Below are 18212 nucleotides of genomic sequence, written 5' to 3'. Positions count from 1 at the left end.
GGATCGTACAGAATAATGACAGCGACATTTCGTCGAATCGCATCATAATGGCTGGAATTTAAGACGGAATTGGGTCATTCGAGCTTTGTCCTACACATCTTGCGAGTCTCATCGACTCCATAACTCGCTGTCGCGTGGCAGAAAACCGCAAAGTTGACTAAATCCTGGTATTTTGCCATGCGGAAGTTGCAAGAAGAAACGACAATGTTGTATTGCAGGCGACAGTTTTTATCGATACCAGGATCATCATCAAGGAAGCTGTATGGGGTGTGGTGTTCCTGTTGATGAAATAAGTAACTGTATGACTCAGATATAGAAATTTGCTTACTGGTTTGAGGTGTCGCTTGATCTCATCTGCCCATTGCAAAACACAACCAGTCCGTGTAACGATTGCAATAAAACCAGATCGTGTAGGCATGGTTCTCTTCACTTGAATGGCGGCGACCAATGCCTGAGTACTTTCACCAAGGCCCATGGCATTGCAGAGGAAGCCACCTTTGAATGGTGACTTGGCAAGCCAAATTAGTTTGTCGACTCCAGTCACTTGCCAATGCTTGAGCCTTGTGTTGAGCTTATGGAAAATTTCAAGGCGTGGGCTGGAATCTGTGTTGCCGACATAACCCTACCACAAATAGTGTCAGTCGCAGCTGATATCCAGAGACAGATAGATCCATAAGCTTACCAAGTGTTTGCTGTACTTGGAACTCGTTAAAGACAAGCACAAGCTTTGGTGACGATCTTTGATTAAATCTCGTCCTTGATGAATGTGTCGCCACGTTGTGATGGGAGAGGCACATGGACCTCGACGAAGTTGTTGACAGCGGGTCCTTCGTTTGTGCCAATGATGGATAATACACCGAGAAGGTGTATATCAACACGATAGCAATGGGCTTTGTGAGATACTGTGGTACTCGCATTCGAGAGAGCGTCGTCGAGCTTCTCGAATGAGGCGTTGAAGAGGGAATGCAAGCGAGCACGAGCTGCATCGATATGGTCCATACTGGCCATTGTTGTAGGCGATTCGCGTAGATTATGCGGCGATGACGAGAAGTGAGAAATTGAAGAATGTGTGAAGATAAAGGAGGAGGAAGAAGGTTAGAGGAGGGAGAGAGACTTTATACCCAGAGCAAAGGCCGCTGCTGGAGGACGGTGAATCACGGTCACTCACCTCGATTATTGTCTAATACCCTGAGGGAACAGTTTTTAGAAATACCAGTGATTCATAGATAACCATAAAAGAGCCCGTTTAGAAATCATCATATGCCACTGTGATCGAAAGAAGGATAGCAGGTTATCATTTATCTTCAGAGGTTGTCCTAAATTTGCCCCCTTTTTAACAGAGTAAATTATTCAGTACAAAATTTTAGATAGAGTACTAGGTATAACATGTAGGTACTGATGCTCATGAAAACAAATTCAGCCATGGACGAAGTTTGACTTATGAGATTGGCCATTGCCGTATTTTTGTCACGTTTGAAAAGAAGATGGCGACCGACAACTGATTCACAGGAAAGGCAAGGAATCTTAGGATAACTATCCTAAATAATGAAAAGATTTAGGTAAAATTATCATGGATTTAATGCAGATTAGTAGACTTTAGACTAGTTATTTTTGGCACCTGGACCTAGGGTCAGAGAGTTTCTTGCTCGCTGAGGCTACCTGACTATGAACTCTTGTGTTACAACCCTTGTTTTTCAACAGTGACACTGGTGAATTCACTAGGTGCTTCATAGCCACTCTAGTCTTTCTTGTGTTAATACTGGGGTTCGCGCTAACGACAGCCTGAGGCTGAACCTGTAGACTCATCAAAGAGGTTAGTCGATAGTCATTCAGTCCAAATGAGATCTCTCGTTCTAAGAAAGGAGGGAAAGTGTGCGCTAGTAGAATGTATGCGAGGTCAGGACACGAATCTCGTATATCCCTTGATTGTATTTTGTAGCATCGTAGTAGAGCATATTGATGTGATGGGAATAAAAGCGATATGTACTCTTTGTATTGTCTTAAAATCCTACTCCTCTGACAAAAAGCATATGAAACCCACAGATCTATCTTATCTCGTCACCTTGAGTTCTCTCGTGACCTAACTCTGGCACTTCTCTTTCCACAACTGTTGCGAGGCGGTAGACCTAAGCAATGAAAGTCACCGATCAAAGAAAGTGTTACGGCTTTGGTCTGTCTGTCTTCGACATATCTCCTAGTCGGTGTCGGATCATATCTTTTTTTGACACCGACCATGGTACCTATTCGATGCTTTGAGACCTATGAGCTGGCCATCATTGATAACCCTCCTTCGGCATCCAGGAAAGGTGTTGGTAGTCTCAGCAATGCCCTAGTAAAGGCGGGTTCAGAAGTGAGGTTGATCGAGAATTAAATGCCGCGGGGTCTACCGAGAACGGCGTCTTGATGATCATCTTCCATACTTCTGCCACTTTCTATCTCTTTTCATCATGTGCCACTCCACTCCATACACAGCCAACAACACATACCATTAAATAGCCAATAAACTAGACCCCATCTGCCCGGGACGGATAAATATGATCATACAATGCAACCTATTGGCCAGTTGGTTAGGTCTTCGATGTAAAGAAACATGCCGAGCTTTATATCATGCCTGATTAGGTTTTGCCCACATCCCGCTTACAAGTCACTCATTTAAGGAGTAATGACAAGAGGGGAAACCCTCAGCTAGATAGTCAATACCCATTTGTAAAAAGTACATTATCCAATCATTACGCAGTTTTGTCTTGCCTATGAAAGAAGAGCTTTCTGGTCAAGGATGTGTTGACTGGGGGGCATTATTGACCTCGCTCTGTTCTTAGTTCTGTTTCTTGCTGATCGCTGCCTCATATGATGAGGCTCGAGAGGACCGCTTGTAGATGGAAAGCAGCGGAAGTCAGGGTAAGAAGTGACCGCTGTGGTCCCAAGTAAGAAGGTAATAATAAATATGATCCTGTGATGCTGTGGTGGAATAAGGAATTCTACCTGACCCTCAGCCTTTCGACGGCTGAGGTTCATCACAAAGTCTCAATGTTCATGATAATGCCTACAAATTATCACTGATAAACCAAATTTATACTCTGGAGGGTCAATATCTAATACTAAGCTGTAGCTTTTCTCGAAATTATCTGCCCTCGCTCTCTTTTTGTATCTCGACCTGCACAGAGCGTGAAGTCTTTGGGGTTGTGACCAGGGTTGAAGCATAAGTGTTGGTTGACCAATGAGGATAACTCCTAAGCGCCGCCGTTGCAGCCTGTCGCTAAACCCTACCACCCCTGAAGAACCAGGAACTTGGTATGGATTTAAACTCGCTTTGTCATTGCCTAATCAACGTCATTTGCTAGGCGCAGACGCGCTCTTGCGCGCTCTTGACCATATCTCTTTCTTTGAACCGCAGTCAGCTCAGTCCATTAGTCGGTGTCACCACGGCCACAACATGCAGGGAACTTGTAATTGCTCGGAAGCACTTCGCGTGACCCGAACTAGTTTTCAACGCAAACCAAAGCTCTTGTTGGTGACTAGACTAGTTATGATGCAGCAACTCTGGCTCACTAACACCCACACCGTCACTTTCGGAAGACGGACAGCTTCTTGACGGCTTGGGTCATCCGTACTCACGGCACGGTCCACCAGAGTATGCAACTCGTATCTAGTTACTTCGGAGTTCTCCTAACTTGATATGGTGACCTAGTCTTACTCTTGGGAAGGTGGGTGCTGCCCCTGCTAGGCAGTTATCACAAGAAGTGATTATCAATACATGCATGGCGATAATTTCTTTGTACCAAGACGTGTGCGAAACCAACACTTCAAACAAGGGTAATGTGTGATGAGCTTTTGTGAACGAGGACAACTCGAGCTAGTGTTATCCGTGCCGTCCCGTGCCCCATGCCTTGATGTAAGTCGAGACGTGAGAGAATTAGGGATGTTGGAGCTAGAGTACTTTCTTCTGCATCGGCTACATCTCGATTGAGAGTGTTTAGTGAACCAAACCAGTCACGGAGCCACTTTGCATGTAACTTGTTGGGTATGTATCGTGAGATGATGAGGTTGTTGTTGGACGATCTTAATCAAGGCTGCAGCTCGACTACACTCGTCTGAGAGAAATCCAGCTCGGAAGGTGTAATGCAGGTAGAATGCAGTATCAATCACTTGACTCATACGCCATGTGCCAGGGTACCTTTACGGGGTCTCAAAGGAGCAGACAGAGATGCATGATAGTGGTTGCGTGTTCGTCACCTTAAGTCGGACCGTGGCCGACCGAAACTAAGCAAATAGTTTGTACAAATATGCCTATCGAAGCTTCTCAAGCTCTACAAGCCTTGGGGGCCGTCGAAGGAATCAGGCCGCATCAAAGGCCGCCCACGGGAAGATCCTAGGGCCGCAGATGATACCAGACACACCAACACCCTCGGCTCTTCGGGGTTCAAGGGTTTGACGGCACCAAGATGTAAGCGGTCAAAGTGTGAAGAGCATGACAGTATTGCTCTTAGGAAAAGATCGGAGGAATTCATGCCAAGGGCCGTAGAGAGTGTGACGATGAGACTCTGTTGCATGCTGATCTAGTGTGTTGCCCACTTGCTTCTGAGCTCCGGGAGGTCATCCGGAATGAAAAGTACCAAGAAGAGACGCAAGGTTCGTGAAATATAATGCGCAAAACGACCCAAACCAACACAAATTAGGCCTTTGAAGACAACATCGGCAAGGGGGTTGCAGGTGTAGACGCAGGCGCAGGCGCAGACGCAGTTGCAGGCGCAAGAGGTAGTAGTAGGCGCAGCCGCAGCGGAGTTTGTCTCGTACAGAGTGGGCCAGCCGAGGGTGAAGATGTCGATTTACCAACAACCGCGCCAGAAAGGCGCCGCTGGAGTCAAATCATCGACTCATCGGCTCGAGGTTTGCTGTGATGGGTTGAGGCGCGTTGAGTTGATGTGAAGACAAGGTAAGGTACAGCCGCGCGCCATCACACCCAACCTAAGCTGCAGGAAGGTGCAGGGGTTTATCGGCCCCCGCCTGGAGAACAGACAGGGGGATGTGCGGCCGCCTAATAACACTGTGCTTGTAGCGTATCCATCGGCGGTATGGACAGTGTCAATTCTATACAAGTTTTCTGTCGAAGCAACAGCTCCAAGCGCCCCATGACAGGGGTAATCGCTTCCCTGATCAAGCTCAGTCCAATCAGAGTTCAGCAATACTTTGTAGTAGGAAAGAGTTCTTCTAGTTGAAGCCATCGGACCTGCTTTAGTATGTACAGAAGGATGCCAGACGTGGTAGGTCAGCACTGTAAGGAAGGAGTTCAGATACTGCAAGGTACACGAATTATACTTCAGATCATCATTCAGCCTACAACGGCAGTTGTATTTCCACTTCACCAACAGACAGCATCCAAATGAAAGTCTCCTTTGACTTCCATGTCGATACTGGCCCGCTTCGGCATCATCACTCGACGTATAGTTTCACACCCACACAACTTTTTGATGAAGATCCCAAGACCCGGAATGGACAAACCGGCATATATTAACTTGGATATGGCATGATATGGCACGGCACAACATGGGGCACTTTGGGATAGTGGAACGCACAAACTACAGCTTTGTCACACTTCTCATCATCGAGAAGGGAATGGTCAAGCACAACCATGTGTGACAAACCTCTCCCTTCGTGCATCGAGTCATGCAGCAGCGCGGAATTGTGTAAAGCTATCCTAGACTACATGTCGTTCGTTTCCGTATGCACGACCTGATAGTCGAGAACGAGGCGCAGATAATACCATTAGTGGAGAATAGAACAAAGAGACATGACGCACAATCAGGAATCATCCCCGTCTTTACGAGATGTGGATACACGGTTGGCTACATTCTTCACACTCTCCTTGGTGATCGCTGAAGACACTTCCAGTATCAGGAACAGCCGACGTCTGCTCTCCTTGGCATCTACATGTGTTGTTGGCTTGTCGCGGGTATTCTCATGGTGTGCCTTCAGCGGCCCGCGCGCATGATTTGGCCCGCATATCCACCTAGACATCACTCCGAACAGGCCGCCTTGACGAGGTGAATTACTCAAAGCAACAGCGTTACTTTCATCCGCCGCGTCAAACTCGGCAACGAGAGTTTGACCCGTTGATGCAAGCGCGATATGTATATTCCCACTCACATAGGCCGCTGTCATGTACTATATGCATCTCCCTAATGGTGTTGATATGTCCAAACCCTAGTGGTTGACAGGGTTCTGCAGTCTTTCTTTGTTCGCTCTCAAACACAGCTAGTACCTGACCCTTTGACCTTTGACGACCCCAGAACGACCCTACATCCCGTCGTCTACCTAATCTACATAGGGATTAATGGTCTCTTCGCGGATCATGTGCAACATCCGCTAGCTCCACAAGGCGTCTAACGCCTCTCGCGTCTTAGCTTAGCCAAGGGACAAGGAACTATGGCAGAACCTAGACCAACAGACACACGAAGGAAGAAATTTTCCTCGAGATGTGCCGAAGAACAAGTTGGTAGGTCACCAGGGAGATCGAAAGAACGTCCGGGGGCCCGCATTCATGAAAAATACCAATTTCTGTGGCGTCATGACACAAGCCGGTATCTGTTGGCCGCAATTTAAATCGACAGCGGGAGAGGCATCAATAGGAGGGTGGCAGGTAGGGAGCTGTCACGTCCATGTGGCAGCTGCAAAAATCGGCGACTTCGGCAAAGCCGTCTTACTTGTTTGCTGAAACACACCAATTACCAGTGTCATATTCTCTGACCAGGTTCAGCTTCAGTGTTCTGAAGGCTTTCGAGTAATGGATGGTAGCATGGGTACAGGCTGTCATCTGAACGTCAGGCCTGCAGCTTTACTAGTGGGAACTTGGGGCGAGCTCTCCCGCTCATTGAGCAAGCCATCAGCTTTCAAGGGAGCTTAGATCTTTGACGCATGCCTTCGATTACGGATGCAGGGGATCGTTCAACATCAGTTTTTCCAGCATTTCAAGAAATTGGGCTACGAGACAGTAGCTCATTATGTTGCCCGACCTGTACTGCTCCTCGATAAAAGTTTGTACGATGCCATTACCAAACTAAACTAGTGAGTGTTCACAGGCTGCAACGTGTGACAGCCGGCCACTGCTGACGGCAGGCAATCGAGCATCAAGCAAACCGTACCCAACTACATAAAGAAATCGCAACTGCTGGCCCTTCTGACTGCGACCATGATGTTGACGACGGATTTGAGATGCATGATGGTGGTTCCCCTCAATGCAGAAGAACATGTCCGTAGAGTGTGGATGCACGATGACCCATTCTACAAAGGGCCCCATTGAAGCCAACATGCTCACACAATCTCCTTCACAGTCACACCGCGTGGAATTCTATGAGGGCTCTCAGACCTGTATCGGAGTCTAATGCTGTTGGTCTGCCCAAAACTTCCTTGTGGACTGATGTGCCTTGACGTAAGTCAACCCTTGGACCAGCCTGCCAACAGAGCGTGGTGTTGCGGCACACAAGCGACCTGATTTGGGGCTCGGAGGTTATATCTCAGTTTACAAGCTGATTGCCTCCTTTTCCAGAATTCCCCTCGCCTCTTTTCTGTGGTGTTTGCGGGGACAGAGGGCCGAGAAGAAAGGGGAGTGCCTGGCAGTACATTTTGCGCACCAACACACACCCCCTCCAAGCCTCACCCCCTGGCCGACCCAGAGCCAACTGACTAGGTAGCTAACCAACCAACCTATCTAAGCAACCTAGCTCCTGGTCTTTCAACACCTGGGAAGTGCAAACAGGACCAACAATCCGTCTTCCTTGCTCTCGTTTTGAGGGTTATTTCGACTTTCACATTGTGGAATCTCCAAGACACCTGTACACATAGTGTCATGGACAGTAAACTGCCTCGCTCAGTCATAATCGTTTCCAAACCCTCGGGACCGTGTCACCAGCTATATAAGGGCCAAGGACATCTGCCTCAATCCGATATTCACAGCTCAGACTCAACAGCACTTCAAACCACCGTTCTACACTCAATATTCCATATCATCACTCTGAAGATCTCTTCCTTTCGAAGTCTCATTGTCCTTCAGCTTAAACCCCAATCCTCAGCCATATTTTGGTGCCAACCCTCCATAGTCTACCACGGCAGCAAGCCTCTTTCCGTCAGATACACAAAGCCACACCCGTCGGGACAAGTGTGACCAAATACTCACACAAACTTCTCGGATCACGGCTGTGAACTGCCTGTCATCTCTTGAGTCAACTAGCTCCGGCTGTCAAACAAACCAATCCTCGCACAACGCCAGTTTGTTGCTATATATTGAAGTCTTTAGCTTCAACAACAGACAAAAACCCTCTTGCATTCTCTTCAAGGTTCCAACTTAAAACCATCAGCAACCATGTGCTACTGGAGAACTACTCAGCACTGGACTCAGTGTGGCTGCACTGTTTCTAACCTTGATCCTCAGCCCGGCACCTCCTGCCGATGCATGAGCAACGTCACCGATCAGGGCTCGACTACGTGGGAGGGCTACTGTGGACGCCCTCAGTGCCCTAACCCTCCTCGGGCGACCTAGTAGGTTGGTATCTGAGTTTCCCTTTGAAAGCGAGCCTCTACGCTGCAGTGCAGCTAACGAGTGTCACGTATAGCGATCCTCGATACCCTCGAAGAAAGGGAGAAAAGTTATGAGCAGATTCCTAGATCTGCAAAAGCTTTGGCTGCCCCGCGCAAGGTGGAAACGCATGGTGATCATGGAGGGGATTTCTTATATCTTTTTGGATTTGTTTCTGAATCCATAGATGGACCGTGGTATCCCTGGAGTTGTTTGGCAACAAACCCGGACTCCCAGAACAGCACAGATGAGAGGGTGATACAGTCATTTCCGGAAGTCAGAAGGCATCATTTTGGTTATTTTCGTCCTGTTCTTGTTCTTGTTCTTGTTCTTGTTCTTCTTCTTCTTCTTCTTCTTCTTCTACACTTATCTATCTACTTTCCTTGATAGTTTGAATTGCATCTTTACTTTATCTCACAAACCGTTTTGACATGCATGGGTTAGGTGCCCCTTGCTTGATTGAGTTGAAAGGAGTGTGATTGGGGCGTGTGAATAAGAAATGACCAGGATCCCATGTATCCGCTACACTTAGGCGAGATTTTGAAGAACTGGGGTATCCTCGCTAATAGCCTTAACTTTTGCTTTTACTTGGTGGACAAATGCTGACCTGTCTTATTCTCGATCTTATTTCTCGCATGATATTATACATTTTATTCCTATATATTCCAATGGAAGTCAGGTTGAAGTTGGTTTAAGTTTGCCCCCACTAACAGTCACACTGATCCTCTGGCCCAATCTGCGACCCCCTACGCCACGCTACGCCACGGCCATAACAGCGGCCCTAAAGAAAGCCACGACCAACCCATCAACGATGCAGCAAAGGAATATGTTTCGATATATCTTATTCTACAGCCTCATTGTGGGTTCTGGAGAGATGAAAACGCCTCGTGGGCGTCTATGAGGACTGTGCACGAGGTTTGATGTCACCGCCTCTCGAGGTCTAAGCTATGGATCTATACGGAAAGGAATGTCCGTGTAAGTCAGCCTCTTGCATAGATGCTACCAACGGCATCGTGAGCCGTGCATCAGAGATCCTTTGACTTAGTCCAATTTGATATGATCCTCCTGTTCCTTCTAGTAGCGATTAAGGTAAGGCAGAGTTCAGGGAGATCTCTCACTGGGAGAATCTGTCACCACGTAGACTTTTAAGCGCCCAATATCTATCTGCATGTACTAGACTAGTCTCAGCCCTCTGGCCTAGTGCAAGCTGAGTCCGATTCATGTAGATTTTAGTTAGTCGATAGTTATTCAGTCGGTGAGCAGTAAACTATTCCTTTCTGACTCTTTCTCCGTTGGTTATTAGTATAGAGATGGCGTCTTCTCTTCTTCTTTCACTTCTGGTCGACCAAGCTACCTGGGCAATTCGATTAATTATTGAACACCCCTGGCCCTGTTGGTGTTGGGTTGGGTGGAGTTGAGACGAGCAGCTGTGCGTGCAGACGTCACTGATCATGTGACATGGTTTCATCGTATCTCATTGCTGGGGTGAGCGAGTCTTGAGTAAAACCAACTCATGAACACACAGCACTCAATTCAATTGTTACAAAGAGTAGTTTCTTGATGATTGAAATCTTGAATCAACTTGTCTGTCAATTCTTTCTCTGCCGATTTGGACACAAGGGCCAAATGCAAGTCGTGATACCCGCAGTGTTTTACCCTCCTAGCGAAGGAACTTATCCTTGTCAATTGCAACAGGCCGTATTTACTACCCTTCAAACTCTGACAATCAGCAACCGAGACTTTTCTCTCCTTTGCTTCTATTATTGGTAGTCGTACAGTATCAGTACAACTGCCAAAACTCAGTACACCCCGAAAATCGTCACACAGCAACACCCGCCTGACTCAAAAGAATAAAAAACTCTCCGGCCCGTATGATACAAACAGTCAACATCTTCAGGAGATGTAACCTCCACATCTCGCTTGTAGTAAATGCCGTTGTCCTCCCCGTTCCCCTTCGCGATCCGCATTATACGGGACGTGACGTGCCGGCCCACGACATGAACACCTCCATCTGTAACTATCCCCGTTCTCATCACAATGGCTTATGCGGCCTGTTGGTGAGAACTCCGAAAGAGATTTCCCATGGGTTGAAATTGTGCTGCAGTCTAACAAGGCTGGCGAATTTCTTATTCGGGTCGATGATGAGTCTTGCTCTGCTTCAGTTGAAGACTGGGACTACTCTCTCTCTCTCTCTCTCTCTCTCTCTCTCTCTTGTCGGGCCACTGATTCACTGAACATCTGGACACTGGCGCTAAAGCTGGACTGACATGGGTGTTTCCAACTCTGGTTGTAGCAACTCTGGTTGGGAATGAGAGATGTATGTGATTTGTCTCTCAACTTGATAAGTTGATAGAGAATCCGTAGTTCCTGGAGAAATTGATAATTTATGAAGCAAGCGCCACATAATCGCAATGGCAAGACTACCCTACCTCAGATCCAAGTTCATACCAGAGAATGATTTCCTCTCTCCCATTCTTGTTACCATCGAACAACTGTGCAAATCTGTTTACCACACCTTCTCTGATAGCGCTAACAGCAGAGCCAGATTCCGGTAGGTGTCATCTATCCAACAGTGTCTTCCCTTTCTTTTCTGGCTTTTTGGCAATTCTCTCAGAGGGTCCAAAATGCGGTCTTATGTTCCTCCCCCGGACATCTGTGATCTATCCTATTGACCACCGTCACATTCCTCTTTCATACCTTATCTCTTACTCTCCCCTTGTGTTCAGATATCATTTGCCATTCCTTCTATATACTGACAATTAAATAGCATTCATCAAGATGGTAGACATCGAGAGAGGGCAATCTGATCTCGACCCCTACTCTCCGAGTATGGGAGAGTTTGGTGGCAAGATCAGAAACTGTCACGACGCATCAATGGCCCAATCTCGGGTCCAGAGTGTCCTTGCCAACTACAACCATATGCGTCTCGACATGCCCAAGACGATTCAGCTAAAGGTCGCCAGGTTTCTCAGGCATGAGAAATGGGTAGACAGCCCGCGCAACCTTAGCCAATCTCATCAATATAAAATGCTAATAGGACAAGGACGCTCAAAAGTTCTGAATTTCTCAGCCTGGTTGGTTGTGGCGGCTATTTGGCCATCCCACCTGCGCGTCCTTGGCATCGCAGACGAAATGTCACGGTTTTGGGGGCAGAGCTTCCCTGACACACGACCTTTCTTCCTAACAAACGTCTCAGAGGAGGAAGCACTCATCAAGTACGATGGAAATTTTGTGCAGGGGGACGAGTACCCCCTCTCGGATGCTGGCGATGGAATTCCCAGAGACAAGAACAAAGAGGACAATGGGGATGGCAATGAAGACGGAACTGATCATCCCCCCAAGCGCAAGTCTAATTCGGGCGATATTTTCAACAGGGCCACAAAAAAGCGCAAGGTTGACCGAACTACCGCTTTGTCCAACAATGCCATCCCAGGGCCGTCCAATGTGCAAACGACCCCAGGTGTTGAGGGCATGGAACAAGGCAGAATTGCTTATCTCAGAAGGAAAATCATGGCACGGGACGAACTTATCAGCGAAAAAGACGAAGTCATCAAACAACAAGACGCGCAAATCAAGAAGCTGGAGCGTCGACGTCATCGAAGGTTCAAAGAAGGAGACGAAGACTTCAGAAAGCTCTTCGATCGTGTCGAAGCGCTCAAGGCAAACCTCAAGGATGCGGCCGAAAAGGAACACGATCTGCAGACGTATGTTCGGCAACTGGAAGGTCACATCAAGAATCGAGATGAAGAAATCGAGAGGCTCTCTGATCGCAACAGAAAGATTGAGGCAAAACACAAGGGCGTGGATCACAGTCGGCAGGCGTATGTTAAGGAACTGGAAGAGCTGATCAACATTCAAGGCGAAGAAATCGAAAAACTCTCTGATGGTAACTGAACGCTCGAGGTAAAGGTCAAAGAGACGTCCGACACGGAGCAGGAGTAGCAGGCGTATATTCAGCAATTGATTATGAGGCTGAAGGGGTGGAAAGCCCGCCACAGGAACAACCATCAGACCTCGACATGATAATCAGTTCCTTCGGGAACAGTCACGACAGCACAATGAACGAGACGAAGGCCGAGTTAAAGGATGGGCGGTAATGATGTCCAGATAATGAATCTCAGGGCGCATACCGGAACTTCAAAAGTTACCACTGTCTGAAAGATCTCATAGAATCACACAGCTAAAACTTCTTGCAATATGCCTTTCCTATGCTGTAGCGATGACAGGGCTTGGCCGTGTTGTTGCGACAGCCATCGTCTTGATAGGGGATGTTGATGATCAAGTCAGAAAGTGAGTCTCCTGTGATAGTGCCAAGACTTGGAGTAACACCGCCATGAAAAACTAATGCTAGGAATTATCCAACTACTATTAATTTATTCCAAGGTGGCTCTAAGTATTATCATAAGGGCCTTCAGTTTAGGGCTGGTCTCTAAGAATGGTATGTACTTATACTGTAGGTATATATGGATCAACAGTTCGCACTAACCGACAGCCTTACTCAGATCGTGTAACTTTATACCGTCCAGCTCGTCTCAGGATACCAGTTTCACAACTAGAGTTGCATACAACTCCCATCGTTGTCTCGAGTTCTGTCGCTTGTGCAGTGGACTGTATCTAGAAGCTCTACAGAAGCCCCACTTATTGGTCGCGGGAATATCATGCTTAGCCGCCACTGGCTGTTAAACTTGAACCTCACAACATAATCCTATTCAAACGACATGTTTCGCAAGAAGGCTGCGGCTTCACGGAAACCGGAAATATTGGGCTGTAGGCATCTAGGGTCTGGATAGTAGAATGCCACAGTCACAGGACGAACCAGTGATATCTCGCTCAGATCAGTGTCAAGAGTCGTCATCATAGGTGCCGCCATCATGACAACCTCGGAGGTCAACAGCCTCAACCTCCTCGACCTCCCCGTGGATATTCTCAGCATCATCCTGAAGCCACTCGTCACATCTTTAACGCCCATATGTCTCTGCCCATGCACTAGATCACCCGTCAACCCGCTGCCCATTCTCCTCTCTCACCCAGCGCTACACACCATCGCCACTCCGCTACTGTACGCAGGAAACGAATTCTTACTGGACGCATCAGGGCCCCATGCACAGCACATCCGCAGGGAATTACAGAGCGCTCCGCACGGAGCCGACGACAGACTTCCCGGCCGAGCTACGCTGCTCACAACACGAGATGCTCTACGCAGAATAGCAAGACTGGAAGTACGAATTGACCGCTTAAGAGGGTGGATAGGGACAGATATTATACCACTGCTCACGGAGCTAGCTGTGCAAGGAAGGATGGACTACCTCACAGTCTGGGTTCGCACCCCCTTCGAGCCGAGGACTCCGGTCCATTTCCGCCCTGCCAAGCCGGGAAAAGATCTGGACATGTTTGCACGACCACCTCTGGAGGGCCTTCTGCGTGTTCTGGCAGATCCATACCTACTGTCAGCGCGGTTATGGGTAGACGCGCGGCATGCGAAGACATGGTGCCGGTTCCATGCCGGAGGATGCGGAGCGGAGAGTGGAGACCCGGGACGGGAGCGGGAGAGGGTGGGGATTGATTGGCGGGAGATAATCCGGGTGGTAGATCCGGACAGAAAGGAGATTACGGTCATAGGCACTGAGAAGAAGTGGTGAATTTCACAGGCAAGGCAACTGAACACCATGAGGATGATCTTTCAGCATTTGACGCTTGTGGCACATGAATGAAAGCTGAGGGTGTGTGTTGTACGTGGCGGATTATGGACGGTCAGAGACGGCACAGAAGCCGAGATGTGCAGTGGCTCTGTATGGGATGAAGAAGAGGGTGTGCGGTATGGTTACTCCTAAGAATTGATCAACATGTGAAGGTTTCTCAGATAGATCATCATGCTGAAGGGTGCATATCTGGGAGCGACAGAGGGATTTGCCAGCTACAACTCATCAGCATGTTATCCCAAAGCGTATCATCAAGTGTCAGGGATTCAAAGACTAAAGGTTAGGCTTAAATTGAGTAAACCTATAAACTGGTCACGAGATCTATAGCGCAGTATGCTTGGACCTCTGGGCAGGTAGAATAAAAGTGATCAGCATGAGCATCTTGTGTGCCGTCTTGGCGATGCTGTTTAACCTTTCTCCTGGTGCAGCCTCGCTATAAACGCAATCTTATTCATACCTCCTGTCTCAAATGCGCCTCCGTACACAAGCACAGTCTTTGAAACAGTCCGCTCCTAACCAACCATAGCAACAATTCTCTACACGCCTCGATATCCCCGTCGGAACACCGAGGGATCACCGTCAGCTTCCGATAGCAAGCAGGTCACGCGTAACGAGCATTGAAATGAGGAATGACGTATTTCCGTGTCTCATGATTTCCTACCAATTGACTTTCCTTCGCTTCAAGGTGACAAGCCGCTTCCCCGCAATTGGCCCAAGCGTTGAGGATGAATGAGGGTTGGGGTCCTTTTTCTATCACCACCCACGCTTCGTGGTGTTTTATGGGATAATAAGCTGACACATTTATGGTTTTCAGATCGGATACTTTTAGAAGAAACAACCATCTTCCTTTTGCCCTTTCTTATCTCTGACGCAAATAATGCTGTGTAAGCGCTTGACTAACTTAAAAAGCCGGTCATGCTCTCCGCCCCCATGATCGGCAACATAATTTAATGCTGTGCACTGTTATAAAACGGTGGGATTTTGACAGGAAATACCGACAAAATAAATAAACAAGGAAACAGTAAAAAATTCAGTGGACGTCATGCAGGTTTCTCGGCCACCTCCCGAAACTGCTACCCCGGGCCCTGAGTCTACCGAGAGCCTGGACAAAACCTAGGAGAATCTGATTGGGTCGTGTATAAACAGATCATGGTTAAGAGTCTTTATGTCGGATATAGCAAGTCTGCGCGGGCGGCAGGCTCCGGCTATTGATGGCACGTTCTTTTCTTTTTTCTTTTTGGGCCGGTTTCCATGTAATGCAATGCGAGACGCGGCGCGGTAATGCTACGCTATCTCGACTATCTTTTCTGTGCATTTGCACATGATCGGTCTAGAATCAATGAAATGCCGGTAATATCTGAAAGGCTGAGTCTATGGGTGTGCAGACATTGCATGTCCGTGTATGTATGAGCAAACCTTTCCAGATCATGGATGGACAGGAAGTGAAAAGACAACACATTGATTCACGTCAATTGCCCACACTTGCTATCTATGTCAAATAATAAGACCGAAGATCAATGATTGACTGAGAGAGACCCGTGTTGCAACTACGCTAACTGATAGGACAGCCTTACAAATCTGTCAATCTCACATTGGCTTGCCGCCCATACCGCACCGCAGCGCACCGCATTTCTATCCATGACACACGGTCTCAATGCCGAAATGCCCATGGGCTATGGATATCTGATCATCGTCACTCAGGGACCCTTCTGGTTGCAGATTCGACACTCTTTGCTTTATCCGGAAAGGACTGGAATCATGATTTGCCGCTATCAATAGTGCTACTGTAGGCCAAGATGTTTCCAGCTCCCAGGGAATAGAGACAGTAAAGTCCTCCTCCCTAATAATTCCACTCTTTTTTTTTTTTCCTTTCTTTCTCAGTGATAGATAGATAATGAGAGAGAGAAGATGATAATAAGGAAATGCAAAACAGCATAAACCTCGCTTCAATTTTTTCAGCCTTTCAAGACTCTTGCTTTCACAGGATCCAGACCAAAGCCGCCCACCTCAATCCTAATCCCGTTTGATTCTCTTTGTTCCATTCAACCGAAGCTGAAGATGCCCACCCCCCATCTTTTCACAGTTGGGGGGACCTTTTGTTCACCTTTTGCTTTTTTCCGTTTCGTTTTCTTTTTTAGCCTTGGTTTTTTTTTTTTTTTTTTTTTTTTTCATTTTATGATCCAAAATTGTCAATCAAAGTGGTATCCCGTAAGTTTTGTTGGTTGTGTCATATTCATGAAAATCGAAATGAATAAAAAATCATCGCTTGCGCTGTCATAATTTCACACCTCCTCACAAAAGCACGCCATTCACAAAGGTTACCGTGACTTTAGTGAAGGATAACATCATGAAAGTCGGTCTTGTGCTCATCGGCATGCTCGCCGTAGTGAACAGGTCCAAGCTTGAGGATGCGGTAGCTGTTGTTGGAGCTGGAGCTGGAGCTGGAGGACTCAGTCGAGGCTCGTCGAGGAGGAGAGGGACGAGTGTGAGAGCGGACAGCGGGCTTCTGAGGGTATGAGGGAGAAGTGGCTGGGGCGAGAGAGAGGAAAGAAGACTTGGGAGCCGGGGTGAGAGGGAGGAACTTCTGAGGAGGAAGAGCAGACATTGTGAATGTTGTAGAGAAGAGTTGAACTGTAGAGTGTTGTTGTGTTGTTGTTGATAGTGAGATATAGATGTAGCTGAGGTGGGCGAGACAGCTGGATCGTTGTACTTGAAAGGAGGATAGAAGCGAGGCTTGTTGTTTTGGTTAGAGAACAGAAAGGGTATTCTTATTTGGAGCGAGGGAACCGTCCTCTTTATGCTTTCACGATCCCATGGAAACTCGCGGCCTTGATCTGCCGTCTCATCTCAATGATGTGCTACTCCATAGTCCATACGTACTCCGTGCCTAGTGTTGATACCAACCGACCTACAGAGACTTATCATCCACCCCCAGGCGTACCCCCTGCCTGGTTCCGTATCGCCGACTGCACCCAAACTCCGCTGTCTGAACTAAAAACATGGAGGTCAAGGAAGATGGATGCTGTAGTGCGAAACTACAGTAGGTCCCGCTATCCCGCTCCCACCCTCTTCTTCTTTCTCTTGTGTTCCTTTAGCACATCATCGTCATACGGTCGTCGCGTCGCGTTACAAATCTCGAGATGTTGGCATGATAAATCTTTGCCACTGTGAATGACTTGACTTCATGCCACACCCACAGACTCTCGCACATAAACACCCCCGGATCATACGGACCTGACGGACCTGACCGCACCGGGTGCCCACCCGGTCCCCTTTACTCCATGATTGGTCCCCCGGCCTCAGGGACGTGACAAAAAAGTGTCGACCAACTTCTGTTCCACATAATCTTTTCCATTTTATCAACGATTGCCGCGTCTGGGTCTCGCTTCGTCTATGACTTGTTGTACAAGACCCTCTTCTATTCGCTCGCCAACCAGTTTCGCTTCCAGAAACCCCGAAAACTGAGACGCGACTATGCGTTGCACGTGGGGGTATCTCTGATACGGACCGGTCTCTGATCTTCATCTTGCATTTGTTGCCTTGGTCTTGCCTTGCTTCATCTCGCAGGCAGTACACGTCTCGGGTCTTTGTCTTGTGAACTCAGTCCACGGCCCCCACCGTCGAGCCTGGGTTGAAAACCGTCCCTAGTTGGCAGTCTTGAATGAGTTCGATCTCCTATCAATCCAAGCGAAATAAAGAGTTGGGCTTTTTGGGCAAACCTCCAAGATTTACTAATCTTACGATCTGCTTTGGTTGGTTCTAGGATATCTTATCTAAAGCTTCTACTGCTATACCGCAGCCTTACCTTTGCTCATGCTATCATTCACATTTTCTCTAACTGGGCGTTGACCCCAGTCATTCATCTCCTGCCATTACTGTTCTAGCCTTCAAAAGTTCTATTTTAGGAATTCGCTCGAGTTTAGGATGTGCTTAGGATAAGTTTT

At 47.7% G+C, this 18212-nt stretch overlaps 10 protein-coding genes across 10 annotated transcripts; 7 read left to right on the top strand and 3 right to left on the bottom strand.

The window, feature by feature from the left end:
* Positions 1-74: 74 nt before the first annotated feature.
* On the bottom strand, positions 75-1008 carry FOXG_00890 (uncharacterized protein; the record flags this gene model as incomplete). Its single annotated transcript, XM_018377526.1, has 3 exons — positions 75-278; positions 329-508; positions 904-1008. 3 exons carry the CDS (start codon positions 1006-1008, stop codon positions 75-77), a joined length of 489 nt encoding a protein of 162 aa, XP_018233270.1.
* Positions 1009-2233: 1225 nt separating this feature from the next.
* On the top strand, positions 2234-2371 carry FOXG_17973 (uncharacterized protein; the record flags this gene model as incomplete). The annotated part of the gene is made up of 1 exon (XM_018398002.1): positions 2234-2371. One exon carries the CDS (start codon positions 2234-2236, stop codon positions 2369-2371), a length of 138 nt encoding a protein of 45 aa, XP_018233269.1.
* A 2231-nt stretch (positions 2372-4602) lies between these two features.
* On the top strand, positions 4603-4898 carry FOXG_17972 (uncharacterized protein; the record flags this gene model as incomplete). The annotated part of the gene is made up of 2 exons (XM_018398001.1): positions 4603-4629; positions 4677-4898. The coding sequence occupies 2 exons, from the start codon at positions 4603-4605 to the stop codon at positions 4896-4898; spliced, it is 249 nt and encodes an 82-aa protein (XP_018233268.1).
* A 2326-nt stretch (positions 4899-7224) lies between these two features.
* On the top strand, positions 7225-7434 carry FOXG_17971 (uncharacterized protein). The gene has a single exon (XM_018398000.1). It carries the CDS (start codon positions 7233-7235, stop codon positions 7377-7379), a length of 147 nt encoding a protein of 48 aa, XP_018233267.1. The 5' UTR covers positions 7225-7232; the 3' UTR covers positions 7380-7434.
* A 394-nt stretch (positions 7435-7828) lies between these two features.
* On the top strand, positions 7829-8352 carry FOXG_17970 (uncharacterized protein). The gene has a single exon (XM_018397999.1). The coding sequence runs from the start codon at positions 7844-7846 to the stop codon at positions 8156-8158; it is 315 nt and encodes a 104-aa protein (XP_018233266.1). The 5' UTR covers positions 7829-7843; the 3' UTR covers positions 8159-8352.
* A 94-nt stretch (positions 8353-8446) lies between these two features.
* Positions 8447-8646, top strand: FOXG_17969 (uncharacterized protein; the record flags this gene model as incomplete). The annotated part of the gene is made up of 2 exons (XM_018397998.1): positions 8447-8532; positions 8607-8646. The coding sequence occupies 2 exons, from the start codon at positions 8447-8449 to the stop codon at positions 8644-8646; spliced, it is 126 nt and encodes a 41-aa protein (XP_018233265.1).
* Positions 8647-11347: 2701 nt separating this feature from the next.
* Positions 11348-12463, top strand: FOXG_00889 (uncharacterized protein; the record flags this gene model as incomplete). The annotated part of the gene is made up of 1 exon (XM_018377525.1): positions 11348-12463. The coding sequence occupies one exon, from the start codon at positions 11348-11350 to the stop codon at positions 12461-12463; it is 1116 nt and encodes a 371-aa protein (XP_018233264.1).
* A 752-nt stretch (positions 12464-13215) lies between these two features.
* Positions 13216-13839, bottom strand: FOXG_17968 (uncharacterized protein). The gene has a single exon (XM_018397997.1). It carries the CDS (start codon positions 13581-13583, stop codon positions 13275-13277), a length of 309 nt encoding a protein of 102 aa, XP_018233263.1. The 5' UTR covers positions 13584-13839; the 3' UTR covers positions 13216-13274.
* FOXG_00888 (uncharacterized protein) lies at positions 13254-14667 on the top strand. Its single transcript, XM_018377524.1, has one exon. It carries the CDS (start codon positions 13441-13443, stop codon positions 14206-14208), a length of 768 nt encoding a protein of 255 aa, XP_018233262.1. The 5' UTR covers positions 13254-13440; the 3' UTR covers positions 14209-14667.
* Positions 14577-17453, bottom strand: FOXG_17967 (uncharacterized protein). The gene has a single exon (XM_018397996.1). It carries the CDS (start codon positions 16871-16873, stop codon positions 16598-16600), a length of 276 nt encoding a protein of 91 aa, XP_018233261.1. The 5' UTR covers positions 16874-17453; the 3' UTR covers positions 14577-16597.
* Positions 17454-18212: the final 759 nt, after the last annotated feature.

The sequence above is a fragment of the Fusarium oxysporum genome, chromosome 1 (assembly GCF_000149955.1).
Source record: "Fusarium oxysporum f. sp. lycopersici 4287 chromosome 1, whole genome shotgun sequence".
Taxonomy (NCBI): Eukaryota; Fungi; Ascomycota; class Sordariomycetes; order Hypocreales; family Nectriaceae; genus Fusarium; species Fusarium oxysporum.
This window is presented reverse-complemented; position numbering and strand designations above follow the sequence as displayed.